At 36.3% G+C, this 15,443-nt stretch overlaps 1 protein-coding gene across 7 annotated transcripts; it reads left to right on the top strand.

Moving 5' to 3' along the window:
- Positions 1–7,249: 7,249 nt before the first annotated feature.
- On the top strand, positions 7,250–14,976 carry LOC147763569 (uncharacterized). Of its 7 annotated transcripts, none has more exons than XM_087005497.1 (5): positions 7,250–7,536; positions 8,961–9,038; positions 9,163–9,236; positions 9,461–12,064; positions 13,730–14,976. In XM_087005497.1, the coding sequence occupies exon 4, from the start codon at positions 11,296–11,298 to the stop codon at positions 11,860–11,862; it is 567 nt and encodes a 188-aa protein (XP_086861623.1). In that variant the 5' UTR covers positions 7,250–7,536; positions 8,961–9,038; positions 9,163–9,236; positions 9,461–11,295; the 3' UTR covers positions 11,863–12,064; positions 13,730–14,976. The 7 variants fall into 7 exon arrangements, with proteins under 7 accessions (XP_086861623.1, XP_086861622.1, XP_086861621.1 ...); XM_087005495.1 differs by having other exon boundaries at positions 7,251–7,536; positions 8,961–9,053; XM_087005499.1 differs by lacking the exon at positions 7,250–7,536 and adding an exon at positions 8,137–8,831 and having other exon boundaries at positions 8,961–9,053.
- Positions 14,977–15,443: the final 467 nt, after the last annotated feature.

The raw sequence follows: 15,443 nt of genomic DNA, 5'->3' as shown, positions 1-15,443 counted from the left end.
GCCGGCTCCGCCGGCTCCGCCGGCTCCGCCGGACGGCTACCGTTACCGCTTCTCCTCCTAGACGGTAAGGCCCCCCATACCCATCTCATGGATTTAGGTCACCTATAATCTCAACTCGTTCCACGTAAAATTTGGGCTTTGTCGGTATTGGGGTCTGGGTGTGGCACTCATTGCAATGCACCCTTGTCCAAAAATGGCAAAATTAAATGCTAATTATCTACCCTACGGAAGGAGTTACGGGAAAAATTTCTACAGACGGCTTTCCAAAAGTCATATGTGTAGATTTCAAATATACCCTCGGATTTGACCTTTGACCTTTACTTCAAGGTCAAATGGGCCAAAATTTTCAAAAAAATGAAATTTTTTACGAAAAAAAAATTTTTTGCCCTGTTATTCAGACACCACACAGACTTAACCAATAATATTATTGGAAAGTGTTACCCTTCAGGTCATCTTTCATCTCCGTGAATTTGGGGTCAATCGGTGCATTTTCACAGGAGTAGCGGCCATAAGATACCGAAACTGAAAACTGTCTCTAATTCGGGAACCGTTAATGCTAGAGACCCATTCTTTTTTGCATTTTGTAGAGCATGTAAAGCCCAACACTGGAGGTGGTCTCGGTTTTTTTGTATTCCATACGGTTTTCGAGTTACGCTGTATCAAAAAGTACATATTGGTGGTGAAAGGAAAATGTACGGAAGCCCACTGGTGCCATATGTAGAAAAAAAAATTATCTCGAAATTTTGAGATACTATTTTGAAATTTGAACAAAAAAATTTACCACCAGCGTTAGCGCTGGCGGTACACATGGTTTCGGTCCCGTCCGGTCCGTTCCGCCGGCTCCGCCGCCATGTTACCGTTACCGCTTCTCCTCCTAGACGGTAAGGGCCCCCGTACCCATCTCATGGATTTAGGTCACCTATAATCTCAACTCGTTCCACGTAAAATTTGGGCTTTGTCGGTATTGGGGTCTGGGTGTGGCACTCATTGCAATGCACCCTTGTCTAAAAATGGCAAAATTAAATGCTAATTATCTACCCTACAGAAGGAGTTACGGGAAAAATTTCTATAGACGGCTTTCCAAAAGTCATATGTGTAGATTTCAAATATACCCTCGGATTTGACCTTTGACCTTTACTTCAAGGTCAAATGGGTCAAAATTTTCAAAAAAATGAAATTTTTTACGAAAAAAAATTTTTTTGCCCTGTTATTCAGACGCCACACAGACTTAACCAATAATATTATTGGAAAGTGTTACCCTTCAGGTCATCTTTCATCTCCGTGAATTTGGGGTCAATCGGTGCATTTTCACAGGAGTAGCGGCCATAAGATACCGAAACTGAAAACTGTCTCTAATTCGGGAACCGTTAATGCTAGAGACCCATTCTTTTTTGCATTTTGTAGAGCATGTAAAGCCCAACACTGGGGGTGGTCTCGGTTTTTTTGTATTCCATACGGTTTTCGAGTTACGCTGTATCAGAAAGTACATATTGGTGGTGAAAGGAAAATGTACGGAAGCCGACTGGTGCCATATGTAGAAAAAAAAATTATCTCGAAATTTCGAGATACTATTTTGAAATTTGAACAAAAAAAATTTTTATCTCGAAATTTCGAGATAGCATTTTGAAATTTGAACAAAAAAAAAATTATCTCGAAATTTCGAGATAGCATTTTGATATTTGAGCAAAAAAATTTATGAAATTTCGAGATAGTATTTTGAAATTTGAACAAAAAAAATGCTATCTCGAAATTTCGAGATAATTTTTTTTTTCAACATATGGCACCAGTCGGCTTCCGTAAAATGTGCAGTACGGTAATGGATAATAAATTTTGAACTCCGGAAAAATAAAACATAATGCTTGGCAAAGCAGACAACTTGTGGTCAAAAATGACATTATTTTATCAAATTTAAACTTCTGCAACTTCAGAGAACCTCCCATTTCAAGAACTTTGACCAAAATGACCTTTTCTTTATTTTAATTAATTTTTTCTGTAGGAAATTTATGGCACATTATGGTAACTCCAAAATTATAACATTTAGTCCCTTATATCTCCAAAACTGGCAGAGATAGGTCCATAGTTACTATTGAAGTTGAATAGGAAGTCATATACTGGCAATCTTACTGTGACCTTGACATTGACCTTTGACCTACTTTTCACCATGAACTGAACTTTGCAAATTTTGCTTCCCTTTTATCTCCAAAACTGGCAGAGATAGGTCCATAGTTACTATTGAAGTTGAATAGGAAGTCATATACTGGCAATCTTACTGTGACCTTGAAATTGACCTTTGACCTACTTATCACCATGAACTGAACTTTGCAAATTTTGCTTCCCTTTTATCTCCAAAACTGGCAGAGATAGGTCCATAGTTACTATTGAACTTGAATAGGAAGTCATATACTGGCAATTTTACTGTGACCTTGAAATTGACCTTTGACCTACTTTTCACCTTGAACTGAACTTTGCAAAATTTGCTTCCCTTTTATCTCCAAAACTGGCAGAGATAGGTCCATAGTTACTATTGAACTTGCATAGGAAGTCATATACTGGCAATTTTACTGTGACCTTGAAATTGACCTTTGACCTTCTTTTCACCATGAACTGAACTTTGCAAATTTTGCTTCCCTTTTATCTCCAAAACTGGCAGAGATAGGTCCATAGTTACTATTGAAGTTGAATAGGAAGTCATATACTGGCAATCTAAATGTGACCTTGAAATTGACCTTTGACCTACTTTTCACCATGAACTGAACTTTGCAAATTTTGCTTCCCTTTTATCTCCAAAACTGGCAGAGATAGGTCCAGAGTTACTATTGAAGTTGAATAGGAAGTCATATACTGGCAATCTTACTGTGACCTTGAAATTGACCTTTGACCTAGTTATCACCATGAACTGAACTTTGCAAATTTTGCTTCCCTTTTATCTCCAAAACTGGCAGAGATAGGTCCATAGTTACTATTGAACTTGAATAGGAAGTCATATACTGGCAATTTTACTGTGACCTTGAAATTGACCTTTGACCTACTTTCCACCTTGAACTGAACTTTGCAAAATTTGCTTCCCTTTTATCTCCAAAACTGGCAGAGATAGGTCCATAGTTACTATTGAACTTGCATAGGAAGTCATATACTGGCAATTTTACTGTGTCCTTGAAATTGACCTTTGACCTTCTTTTCACCATGAACTGAACTTTGCAAATTTTGCTTCCCTTTTATCTCCAAAACTGGCAGAGATAGGTCCATAGTTACTATTGAAGTTGAATAGGAAGTCATATACTGGCAATCTAAATGTGACCTTGAAATTGACCTTTGACCTACTTTTCACCATGAACTGAACTTTGCAAATTTTGCTTCCCTTTTATCTCCAAAACTGGCAGAGATAGGTCCATAGTTACTATTGAAGTTGAATAGGAAGTCATATACTGGCAATCTTACTGTGACCTTGAAATTGACCTTTGACCTACTTTTCACCATGAACTGAACTTTGCAAATTTTGCTTCCCTTTTATCTCCAAAACTGGCAGAGATAGGTCCATAGTTACTATTGAAGTTGGATAGGAAGTCATATACTGGCAATTTACTGTGACCTTGAAATTGACCTTTGACCTACCTTACAATGAACTTAACTTTGATTGCACCATTTTTAGTTATATATATATTTTGCATATTTTGAAAATTCTTGTTGATTGCATTTTTACAGCTTGTCAAGCACAAGACTGGTGGCTGCACCCCTTATTTTGTGTATGTGGGGGTCTATACGAATGCGCTTGCTCCAGCTGGTGGTACAATATTCGGAGGCGGTATCGCCTCTCTGATCCTCTAGTTATTATAATCTTTTAGGCCAACGGGACTTTTTCACTTCAGTGAGAGGGTTATTACGAAGAAACGCCGCTGCTACCCTGTTGCCAACATTCGCCAATTGAGTCATAGCTGGCTGACCATGGAGAGTCCATAATAATATTTGCATAACAGTGGTAAAACGATGGTTAACGATGTTGGCCCGGCTTTGGCGCGAAGTTGGCAAGAGGGTGGCACCGTTGGCATAACAGCGGCTCACCGCCGATAGTAAAAGCTCATTACAACATTGGCCCAACATTGGCGCGACGTCGGCAAAAGGTCAGCATTATAGTGGCTGACTGCCGGTTTTCGATAATTACGTTGGCCCGACGTTGGCGCAACGCCAGCAAAAGGTCGGCATAACAGCAGCTAACCGCCGACAGTAATAGCTCATATGACGTTGGCCCAACGTTGGCGCGAAGTTGGCAAATTGTCGGCATGACAGTGGCTGACCGCCGTTTATCCATAATGACGTCGGCCCAGCGTCAGTGAGACGTTGGCAAAAGGGTGGCAGACCACTACCAGATGACTATGTATGTCTGTTTACACTCTTTTTCCTTGTGTGTATACTCATTGCGTTGAACGTTACGGTTTTTGTACATGTGAAAGTTTTTCTAAACACTGTGTATTTCTGTATTTTAACTGTGTTTGTTTTTTTTTTTTTTTTCATCACTGTGCATGTTTCTGTTGTCACTACGCGTGTTTGTATTTATTATGAGCACTGTGTATGTCAGTTTTGTCACTATTTGTTTGTAATCTTTACTATTACTCTGCATGATTGCATTGTCAGTGTATCCCTGTGTGTTTGCTTATCTTATGTATATCTATGTGATTGTTTATATTCTGTTTGCTGTGTCTATTTTGTATTGTTATTGAATGTGTTTATGTATATTGTGATGACTATTTACTCTTATGTTTTCACTCTTTTTCCTTGTGTTCATTCTCAATGCGGTTTAGCTACTATTAACACTGTACATGTTAATATATTTTGATCACTGTGTATGTCAGTTTTGTCACTCTATTTGTTTGTAATCATTACTCTGCATGATGGTGTTGTCACTTTATGTCTATGTGTCTGTTTATATTCTGTTTGCTGTGTTTATTCTATGTATATTGTTACTTAATGTGTTTGTATATATTATAATGACTCTGTACAACTTCGTTTTCACTCTTTTCCTTGTGTTTTTATGTACAGACACAGATGTGTCTGTACATATTGCCATCACCTGCGTCTGTCGTCGCTGTCGCCGATGGCGATGGCGATGCCGATGCCGATGCCGGCGCCGTGCACTTTCCTTGTAAACACGATAAGTGGAGGGCAGTTTTACTTTTTGGCTTTATATTTACAGAGCTGATGAATATTCATAAAACGCAGGTCAAGTTCGAAAATCAGCATGATCGGGCCATTATTGTAGAAGTTATGCTGTTTTTTCACTTTTCAGCATATTTTTCACATTTCCTCAGATTCAATTCTTAGGCATGTTAACAGTCTCATTATTAAACTAATAAGATACGTAAAAGTGTTTGTTTGACATTTCCTGCATCTTTACAACATTGTTAGTTGATTTTGTAAAAATGATGGTAAACTTGTTATCGTGTATTGTGTAATAAAGTTTCAAAAATGGAAATAAACTCATATCATTGCAGTTTGTCAGATTCAATCATTCACTATGTTCAGAATCTCAGAATGGAAGAAATTGGACATTTAACACTGCTCTGTTGATATTTTTCCCATCTCATCAATTTTCTTAGTTGATAATATAAAAATGGCAGTAAACTGTTAATTTTGTTTTATGTTAAAAATTGTTAAAAATGGAAATAAACCCATTTCAGAACAGTGCTGTCTTGTTTACATTTTGGCATTTTCAAGTTGTGGCTTTGAAGTTCCATGGGCCTGAAGACCTTTGCTAGTCACATTTTCTGAATATCCATGATACTAATATTTTATTCTTAAAAATTGATGGTCATTATGTAATATTGCGTCAAAATTTGAAAAAAAACCTATTTTGGGCACTGCTCCCATGATGACCATTTAAGAAAAACCATGTCACTTACTGTTCTCAAACAGTACAGTAAATATGTACAGATGTGTCTGTACATATTGCCATCACCTGCGTCTGTCGTCGCCGTCATCGCCGTTGCCGGCACCTTGCACTTTCATTGTAAACACGATAAGTGGAAGGCAGTTTTACTTTTGGGCTTTATATTTAAAGAGCTGATGAATATTCATAAAACGCAGGTCAAGTTCGAAAATCAGGATGATCGGGCCATTATTGTAGAAGTTATGCTTTTTTCTTTCACTTTTCAACATATATGCAACACTGTTAACACATTTCAAGGAAAACCGATAGGCCTGTTGTCGTGAAACTCTCAGGAGTAATCGATCTTACTAAAACGGAGGTCAAGTTCGAAAATCGGCATGCAGCCTGAGTTGGAAAAGCAGTCTAATTGGCTTCTTTTTCTGGAAGTTATACATTTTCAAAGTGTGAACTTGAACTCTCATGGGCCTGAAGCCTTATGCTTGTTACACATTTTACTTTCATTGGTATTTCCTGTTGAGCATAATTAAAATTTGATGTTGAATTTACAGTTTAACATAATGTACTTTTGCATCAGAATTGACAGTAGCCTATTTTGTGCATAGTTATTTCCTGCTTTTTGTCTGTACATTTGACAGCTTTGCTGCCTTGTTTTCCTCATTATGGTAAACGTTACTGTTGTCACTGTACACATCAAATTTTTTCTAATCACTGTGTATGTCTGTATTTTGACTGTGCTTGTTTTCATTCTTATTTTATTTATTATTACTGTGCATGTTTGCGTTGTCACTGTCCATGTTTGAATTAATTGTGAGCACTGTGTATGTCAGTTTTGTCACTATTTGTTTATAATCTTTACTATTACTGTGCATGATTGCGTAGTCACTGTATCCCTGTGTGTTTGTTTATCTTATGTATCTCTATGTGTCTGTTTATGTTCTGTCTGTTGTGTCTATTCTGTATTGTTACTGAATGTGTTTATACTCTGTGATGACTAATTCTATATTGGTTTGTCATGAAATGAGAATGCACAGTGCGCATGTGCGTCAGTAGCACGAGGCGAGAAGCGCGTGGTTCAGAAGAAAATTTCTTCTGTGTATGTATTTTGACTTTTTTGTCAATACATCGGTGTATTTTGTCGTTTTTTTTTTTACAATACATCTTTTCTCCAACATGTCGGAGAAAAATGAGATAGCAGACATAGACTTAAAAGAGAAACAAGTCGCTAGAAATAAGAAATCAACTAGTGCTGTTGTAAAGACCACTAGTGTTGCTGCGAAAACCGCAACTAACCACGATTCTAAGATTCTAGAATACTTGCAAAGTCTGAATGAAAAACTGACGTCTAATGATGCCAAATTAGACGTGTTATCCTCTAGGATAACCAAGGAGTTATAACAGAAGGAGATTACACGCGTGGGGGCGGAGCCCGTATTACGGTCTCTCATTGGTCGGAATGAATAGAACCCAGAGAACAATGGATGCCTATCTCTGTTACGCTTAATTGCTACTCTCGTTTAAATCTCGTTTGTTAGTATCTGTGCCTTCGTCTGTTGATTTTTGAGGACAGAAACAGAAACGGAGTCCCAAGTTTCTAAAAAATGAGAGAAATACAGAATTTATATGATATTACGTTGGACAAGGTTTTCAAAAAACAGGTAAGTGCTTTTAAATGCATAACTACACGAAATATGAAGATAAATTGCAACTTTTATGTCGTAGGGTCTCACTGTGTAAGTGTCCAGCTACACGTTGATCTCGCAAGGTGGTGTGTGGAGAATAAATATTGCACGAAAAATATTTCCCACTCATAACAAGTGCCTATAAATATAGTATCAGATGAAGAAAGTTTGGTCTTTATACAGTTGCAATTGTTAAGTAATTTGTGGCAATAGCAAAGAATAAAACTTAGGTGCACTTTCAGTAGCCGAATAACAAGCAGATGCTTAAGCCGCCATCTTGTTAATATTTCGAAAAAAAAAATTACTCCAAAAGACATTTTCCTCCTACTTTTTGAAACTTGTGTCACATATGACAGTCATAAAATTTAACTAATTGTTATGTGTGCAACACACTTGCTTGAGCAGTATTGTTTTTTTTTTGCGATTTTACATGTGGTCTAGCTTGGATACGACAATTGACAATTTTCATGAGTTCCGATCAAAAAGTGTTACGCTTGTTACGGCCAAAAGCCTTACTGCTTTTTGTACTTTTCAAATGCAAGATTATAAAAAAAATTGGTGTGTTTAGATTCTTGAACATCTTGGTCATGACGTGGTATATATTGCATGGATACTGCTCCAATATTTCTTGAAAAAAATAACCCGATTTGTTCAGAATACCAATTTTTTACTCTAGTGTTATGGGTAAATGTACCATTTTGGCCTTTACCTTTTTCATGTCTAAATCTAAAAAGACTTATCATGACAGTTGGTCATCATTTTTCTTCTCACCATGGTGGGTGGCTTTGGAGTGGTAACTTTGTTGTTAAAGTAAAGTGCTCAGTTTTTTTGACTGGAAAATTTTGCCTCCACCCAGCATTTTCCATCATGGCGGTCTAACAGGAAGTTTGACTTCACAGTGTCTTTGGTATAGTTATTTTTAACTTATTTAGTCTTCTTTTTACATATATATGTTTTAATTCATATTAAACCTTTGAAAAAAGAACACACATGAATCCTGGTGCTTCTTACTTTAAAGTCTTAAGGTTTTAAGTTCACCTAGGCTCTACCAATTACTTTACCTGTTATCTCACTACACATCTCTCTTTGAGTCGAGGTGTGTAAGACACACCTTATTGTGTAAGACACCTCTATAATTAAGGGGTACTTGCTTCTCTACTTAAATTATACTTCACTACTTTGGCATGTTAGGTGGCAAGCTTGGATGTTTCAGTTCATTTTAAGAAAGAAGCTTTGCCTTGGTGGTTACAAAAGAATAGAACTCTATTAAGGTTTATTCATTACTTGAAATTAAATATTTCATTTTGTAGTGTTGAAACAGAAATTCTCTCAAAATCGATAATGAATTTGACATGCATATCTTAATACTACTCAAGTTTTTTTTCTATTATACACGGTAGATATGGGAGAAGGCTGCATTGAATATATGAATTATGGTCAGGCTGGAAAAAATTAAAATATGTCAATGAAAAAAGGAGGTCAGTGTGTCTGGGGTAAGTTATTTTTGTCATAATGCCTAAGATGCATTAAACATTCACTAACAACAGTACCCTTTTTAATTTTTTTTTCAAAATACAACAACCTTGGGCATTTTCCTTTTAGCAACCAGCCTCTCTGAAATCCCCTTTTTGTCCTGTCAGAAGAGTAGGGACCAGGGCGGATTTAAATAATTTCTTGTAATAAGTACAATTTCTTTCAATTTCTTGGGGTTATTAGCTTGTGATCATGAATCTTGATGTTCTATATAAATTTAGTTGTAAATTGTTCATTTATGTGGTGAACATTATTTCAGTCAAGTCATAACAAGACACATTAAACTTCACTGCATAATTCCATAATGTCTACATGGATACTAGTAGTTCATAATGCTATTATTATGTTTTTTTTTTCTAACCTACAGGTTTCTCTCTTTTCTGAGTGGCATGGCATTAGCAAGGCAGAAGAAAAGGCCCTGAAGAAATTCTCACTTGAGTTGTCCTTTTTGGAGAAGAAACTGGATAAGACTGGCCAACAGAGATTGCATTAAATTAATAGTGCTCCTTTGTGACATTTTAAAATATTTTCAGTCACCTAACTGACTCTATACATTGCAAAAGTGGACATAAATTTTATGTTACTGTTACGTGGAAAAAAATTCAAAACCTATATATAAATTGTTGAGTGCCATGGTATAACAGTCTACCTGATTGCCAGTGAAATTTCTGTTTCAGTGAAATTTCTTTAAAGCAGTCACTTACTGCTTACTTACCAGTTAATTTTTTCAGCTGTTACATTTTATAAATGTTCTTACTAAGTGTTGTCTTGATCTATAATAACCTTTTGAAAATCCCATGTTTTTCATCCTATTTGTAAGAATTAACCACTTTATCTTCTAGGATTTTTTTTTCATTCGGCCCATTAGATTCTCAGACCTTGCTGGCCTGTAAGTGGAATAGTATCTGGCACAGACTGGTATCAGCAAGTCAGATAAAAAAGAATATAATTATTTCTATTTGCACGGTTGAAAAAAATGCCATCATAGACTGCATAAAACTGGAAAACTGTAGCAACTTAATCATTCTTATGACTTCATTTATTACTGCTTATGTGTAAAATTTTTGTTTTTGTTCTTCTGTTGATATAATAAAATGGTTTTACTCACAGATGCTACTTTCATGAGTATAGAGTGCTTGAGTATAGAGTTGACTTAAAAGATATTTTAAGTTAATATAGTAAATAATAGTTTGAAATTCAATATTCTCATCTTTATTTGTTTCACTTTAAAGAGCTCAGTGAATACTAAAATTTCTGATATATTTTGTACATAAATATATTTATGAAAAATAAAAATTATTCTTAATGTATAGCACTGTGCACTTGTTTACCGACAAATATGAACAGTGTTAGTACGTGTCAAATAATCCTGAAAAAAAGGGAAATTTCCAAGATAAAGAAATTTATAACGAGTATTCAGTAAACTGACGTGTCGTGGCATTGCCTCAACCTTGGATTAAAATTTTAATTAAATGCATTATAATATTAAAATTATACCGAGTGAGAGAAAAAATACTTTAAGAAATTTAAAACCAGACACAAAGCGTAGGCACTGTCACAATGTATATGTTTATGGGACCCAAGGGCAGGAGGGTCCAAACGTTAATGTATTAATATTATGTCCTTTGGCAGTGAGGACAGACGTTCACTTGAACGTCATTTTCACAAACCACAGTTGGGACGTTTTCTTTTGACTTCTCCTTGGTGATTTTTCACCGTGTTGTGCCATAAAAAAGCCATCTATCACCGACTAAAAAAAGCTCATGGTGACCATCCTCAGTCACCACCTTATAATCGCTTTCTATGATATCGTTCCCTTCCAGCACATCGTCCAAATAATTACCTGTGAAAAAAATTGTCAGCATACAGCGGCGCTTTGACATTACTGATCTCGAATTCTAACGCGAAATAACGCATATGAAATTTATCTCCAAGCTGAGGAGAGCGACGCAGACGAAACCTTGAGACCGGAGGCCCCCCGTAGCTAGCTCTGCCCACCGTAACAGACAACGGACAATAGAAAGGCTTGCGTGTAATCTCCTTCTGTTATAACTCCTTGGGATAACGGATATTGAAGAAACTGTGAACAGGGACGTTTTACCTGGCACGTCCTTTGACTACAACTTTGACAACGATAGTCGGTGTTCTGATGCTAAGCGACCTCTTGAGAATGAGGTAGATCCCCAAAGCAAATTTGCGGATATGGCCAAGCGGTTTAAAGGGGAAGACGTTGTGGGCCCTCCATTGGATGAAACACTGGCAGCAAATATTAATGATTTGTTTCGCGAGGGATTGGAGGAGACTCAGTTTGAAAAGTTGACTGAGAGTATTGCTAGGCCAGACAATTGCCAAGCACTTATCACCGTACGTTACAATAAGCTAATTTGGAAGCTATGCACACCGCAAATCAGACACACAGACAGAACGCTGCAGACAGTGGGCACGTCTCTGGTGAAAGGCTCCATACTTATTGCACAAGCAGCAAGTAAGATAGCTGAACTTGATTTTTCTGGTTTTCAGTCAGGCTCGGAGTCAGAGTATGACATTCAAGGAGAAGCTAATAGTGTATTGGATTTATGCAAAGATGCATTGGCTCTCTTTGGACACTGTAATCAACAGATGTGTATGATCAGGAGAAATTGCATTAAGCCTGTCATCAGTAAGGAGTACAGTCATTTGTGTAATCCTGCTGTACCATATTTACCACTGAACTGTTTGGAGATGATGTCTCACAAACAGCCAGAGAGTTGGAATACTCAGCCAAAATAGGCAATAAAATTCAAGGCAAAAGAGAGGTCTATAAAGGAAACTACATGTATAGACTCGCTAAAAACAAGACTTTTCATATCGGGCAAGCCAAGTATGCTGGAAAACAGCAAGGCAGGTACGCTGAAAAGTTCTCAGGGTATCAGACGACCCTTGGCAGTGAGCCAAAAAAGGGAGTTTGGCACAAGGACCCAAAATAAATAGGGTAAGTACTCTAGTAGATTATAAAGTTGGAGGTAGATTGAAATATTTCTCCTCTCAATGGGAAACCATTTCACATGACGAAAATATTCTTGACATAGTGAAACATTGCCACTTTGATTTTAGTGAAAGTGCTCTGCCTATGCAACATAGTTTCTCTCAATCTAGTTTTAACAGACTTGAGAGTGAAGTAATTGATAATGAAATAGCTAAATTGGTCAGAGATAAAGTTATTATGCCTGTGAGCTATCTAACTGACCAGTATCTTAAATTTCCCCTATTTTCTGAACCAAGAAGAAAAATGGAGAATTTAGAATGATTCTAAATTTGAATAAAATTAAACATGTTTCTTCCATATCATCATTTTAAGAAAATTTTGAAAGTGCACTGCATATTGTTTCAAAAAATATGTATTTTTGTTCAGTAGATATACGTATGGCATATTATTCAATACCTCTGGCAGTTGAACAACAAAAATATTTTTGTTTTAAATGGAGAGGACAAATATATCAGCACAGGGCAATGCCAAATGGGGTTGGCCCAGGTCCGCGCCTTTTTACCAAGTTAATGAAACCTGTGTATGCTTGGTTACATAATAAAGGTTATATTAGCACCTCATACATTGATGATACTCTGTTAGGTGCTGAGACTAGTGAACTTTGTGTGAGAAATGCACATGCCACTATCAGTCTGCTATCCAAGCTAGGATTTATGATAAATTTTGAAAAAAGTATGCTCTTGCCATCTAGGCAGATTACCTACTTGGGGAATATAATTTATTCTGAAAAGATGTTGGTATATTTACCAAATGAAAGAAAGAATAAAATAAAGGATGCATGTTTAAAATTGCATTATTGTGAATTTGAAACGATCAGACAAGTAGCTAAAGTTATTGGACTTTTAGTTGCCTCCTTCTCAGCAGTTGAGTTAGGAAAACTTCATTACAGAGTACTGGAAAAGGCAAAAATAAATGCATTGAAACTAAATAAATGCAATTTTAATGCTAAGATGCATATCACAATTGATATGAAATCAGAACTTCAGTGGTGGATAGAAAATATTGAAACACAGGTACGGGTTATTCGTAGAGAAAATCCCGAGCTTACTATACAGACTGATAGCAGTATGCTTGGCTGGGGTGCAGTCATGAATGACATTAAAATAGGTGGCAGATGGACTAATTTTGAGTCAAGAAGTCACATAAATGTCCTAGAATTAAGTGCTGTTTTGTTTGCTTTGAAGTCCTTTTTGTCACAGATAGAGGGAAAATATATAAAATATTAACTGATTCCTCTACTGCTGTTGCATACATAAATAACTTTGGGGGAATTAAATCTACAAGTTGTGATGAACTCAGCAAACAAATTTGGAATATGTGTATAAAACATAACATTTGGATTATGTGTTCACATATACCAGGTATTCAAAATGAAGCAGATGAGCCTTCACGAAGATTTAACGATAATATTGAGTGGGAAATACAAAATGTTATATTCACTAAGATATGTGAACATTATGGTCAGCCTACAGTTGACTTGTTTGCAACAAGAATAAACAAAAAAGTAGAACAATTTTGTTCTTGGTCACCAGATCCTGATGCCACATTTATTGATGCATTCAGTTTAAATTGGAAAAATTTTGAACTTTGTTATATTTTTCCTCCTTTCAGCCTTATAACAAGGTGTCTGCAGAAAATAAAAACAGACAAAGCAAGAGCTCTTATGGTGGTACCACTGTGGACAACACAAATATGGTGGCCAATGTTGATGCAAATGCTGGTGAAAGCTCCTTTGATTTTACCACCAGTGGAAGAAACTTTGATGCTGCAGTTTTCAGAGAAAGTTCATCCTCTATCCAATCAAATGACCTTGATTGCATGCAAGTTATCAGGAAGTCTTTTAGAGACAGTGGATTTTCAGAACAATCAATCAACATTTTTATGGCATCATGGAGAGCAAAGACTAAATGTCAGTACAAGACATATATATTTATCAAAATGGTTTCAGTTCTGTTGCGAACGGAGTATTAATTCATTTTATGTTTCTGTAAATGATGTTATTGAGTTTTTGACTGAACTGTATAACAATTAAGGGCTTAGGATATAGTTCCTTGAACACAGCCAGGAGTGCCCTGTCATCACTTGGAATTTTACTGGAACAGTATACAGAAGGATCGCACCCACAAGTTATCCGTTTTATGAAAGATGTATTTAACCTACGCCCACCTACCCCTGTACAAGTAGATATATGGATATTTGGGATGTTGATCAAGTTTTATGTTATTTGCGCAAATTGTCACCTGTGCGTAATATTAGTTTGAAAGACTTGACTTTGAAACTTGCTATGCTTATTGCATTAGTAAATGCTGCCAGGATTCAGACTGTACACTTGTTGACTGTTAAGAATTTTAAAAAGTTAATGTCTGAATATGTTTTCTGTTGTGATGGTTTAATTAAGCAAAGTAGACCAGGAGTTCATTTTTCCAAAGTTCATTTAAGAGGTTACCCTCCTGATAGGAGACTTTTGTGTGTACACTGTCATGAAAGAGTACTTGAAACGTACTAAAATGTTGAGACACAGTAAAGAAAACAGGTTGTTGATAAGTTTCAGAAAACCACATAAAGCAGTGTCAAAGGACACTGTTGCACGGTGGATTAAAGTGGTCTTAATAAATTAAGATCAGGAATAGATACTGTGAAGTATGGTGCTCATAGTGTGAGAGCAGCAACAACCTCTAAAGCTAAACTGATGGATGTCCCTCTTGCGGATATAATGAAACATGCTGGTTTGTCAAATAAGAGTACATTTACAAGATTTTATGACAAAGAAATAGTCAAAAATGACACAGTAGTGAAAGCTGTACTTGAATTGGATAAGCAAAGGTCTTAAGTCTGTTCATTTATTAACTGCTAGTACTTATCTGTTTGATAACCAATAAAGTTTTCTTGTTCGAATTTAAACATGATTTTACTTTGCATGATTTGTGCTTTAAAGTCTCATTTCATGACGAACCAATATAATTGTTCGATATATAGAATTCAAAAATTAAACGAAACTTACCTGTAAGTTGATGTTTGATTGTAATTCTGTGAGACAATTATAGGTGAGGAGATGAAATGCCTCTCCCACCCTCCCTAATTGTGTACCTTATGATAATACTGATGCAGACTATTATTAGGGAATAAAGTTTAATATTAAACTTCGGAAGAAATCATGCAAAAATGCTTCAAAACCTGACGCGCATGCGCACTGTGCATTCTCATTTCATCTCCTCACCTATAATTGTCTCATAGAATTACAATCAAACATCAACTTACAGGTAAGTTTCGTTTAATTTTCGAATTATGTCTATGTTTTCACTCTTTTTCCTTGTGTTCATTCTCA

This window comes from Lingula anatina, chromosome 2 (genome assembly GCF_051362555.1).
Source record: "Lingula anatina isolate TDL-2025a chromosome 2, LinAna3.0, whole genome shotgun sequence".
NCBI classification, from domain to species: domain Eukaryota; kingdom Metazoa; phylum Brachiopoda; class Lingulata; order Lingulida; family Lingulidae; genus Lingula; species Lingula anatina.
Note: the sequence above shows the minus strand (reverse complement) of the source record. Positions and strands in the feature narration are given on the sequence as shown.

Bases quoted from the DNA above. Each gene is read 5' to 3' on its own strand.
- LOC147763569 (XM_087005496.1), top strand. From the start codon at position 11,296: ATGGCCAAGCGGTTTAAAGGGGAAGACGTTGTGGGCCCTCCATTGGAT.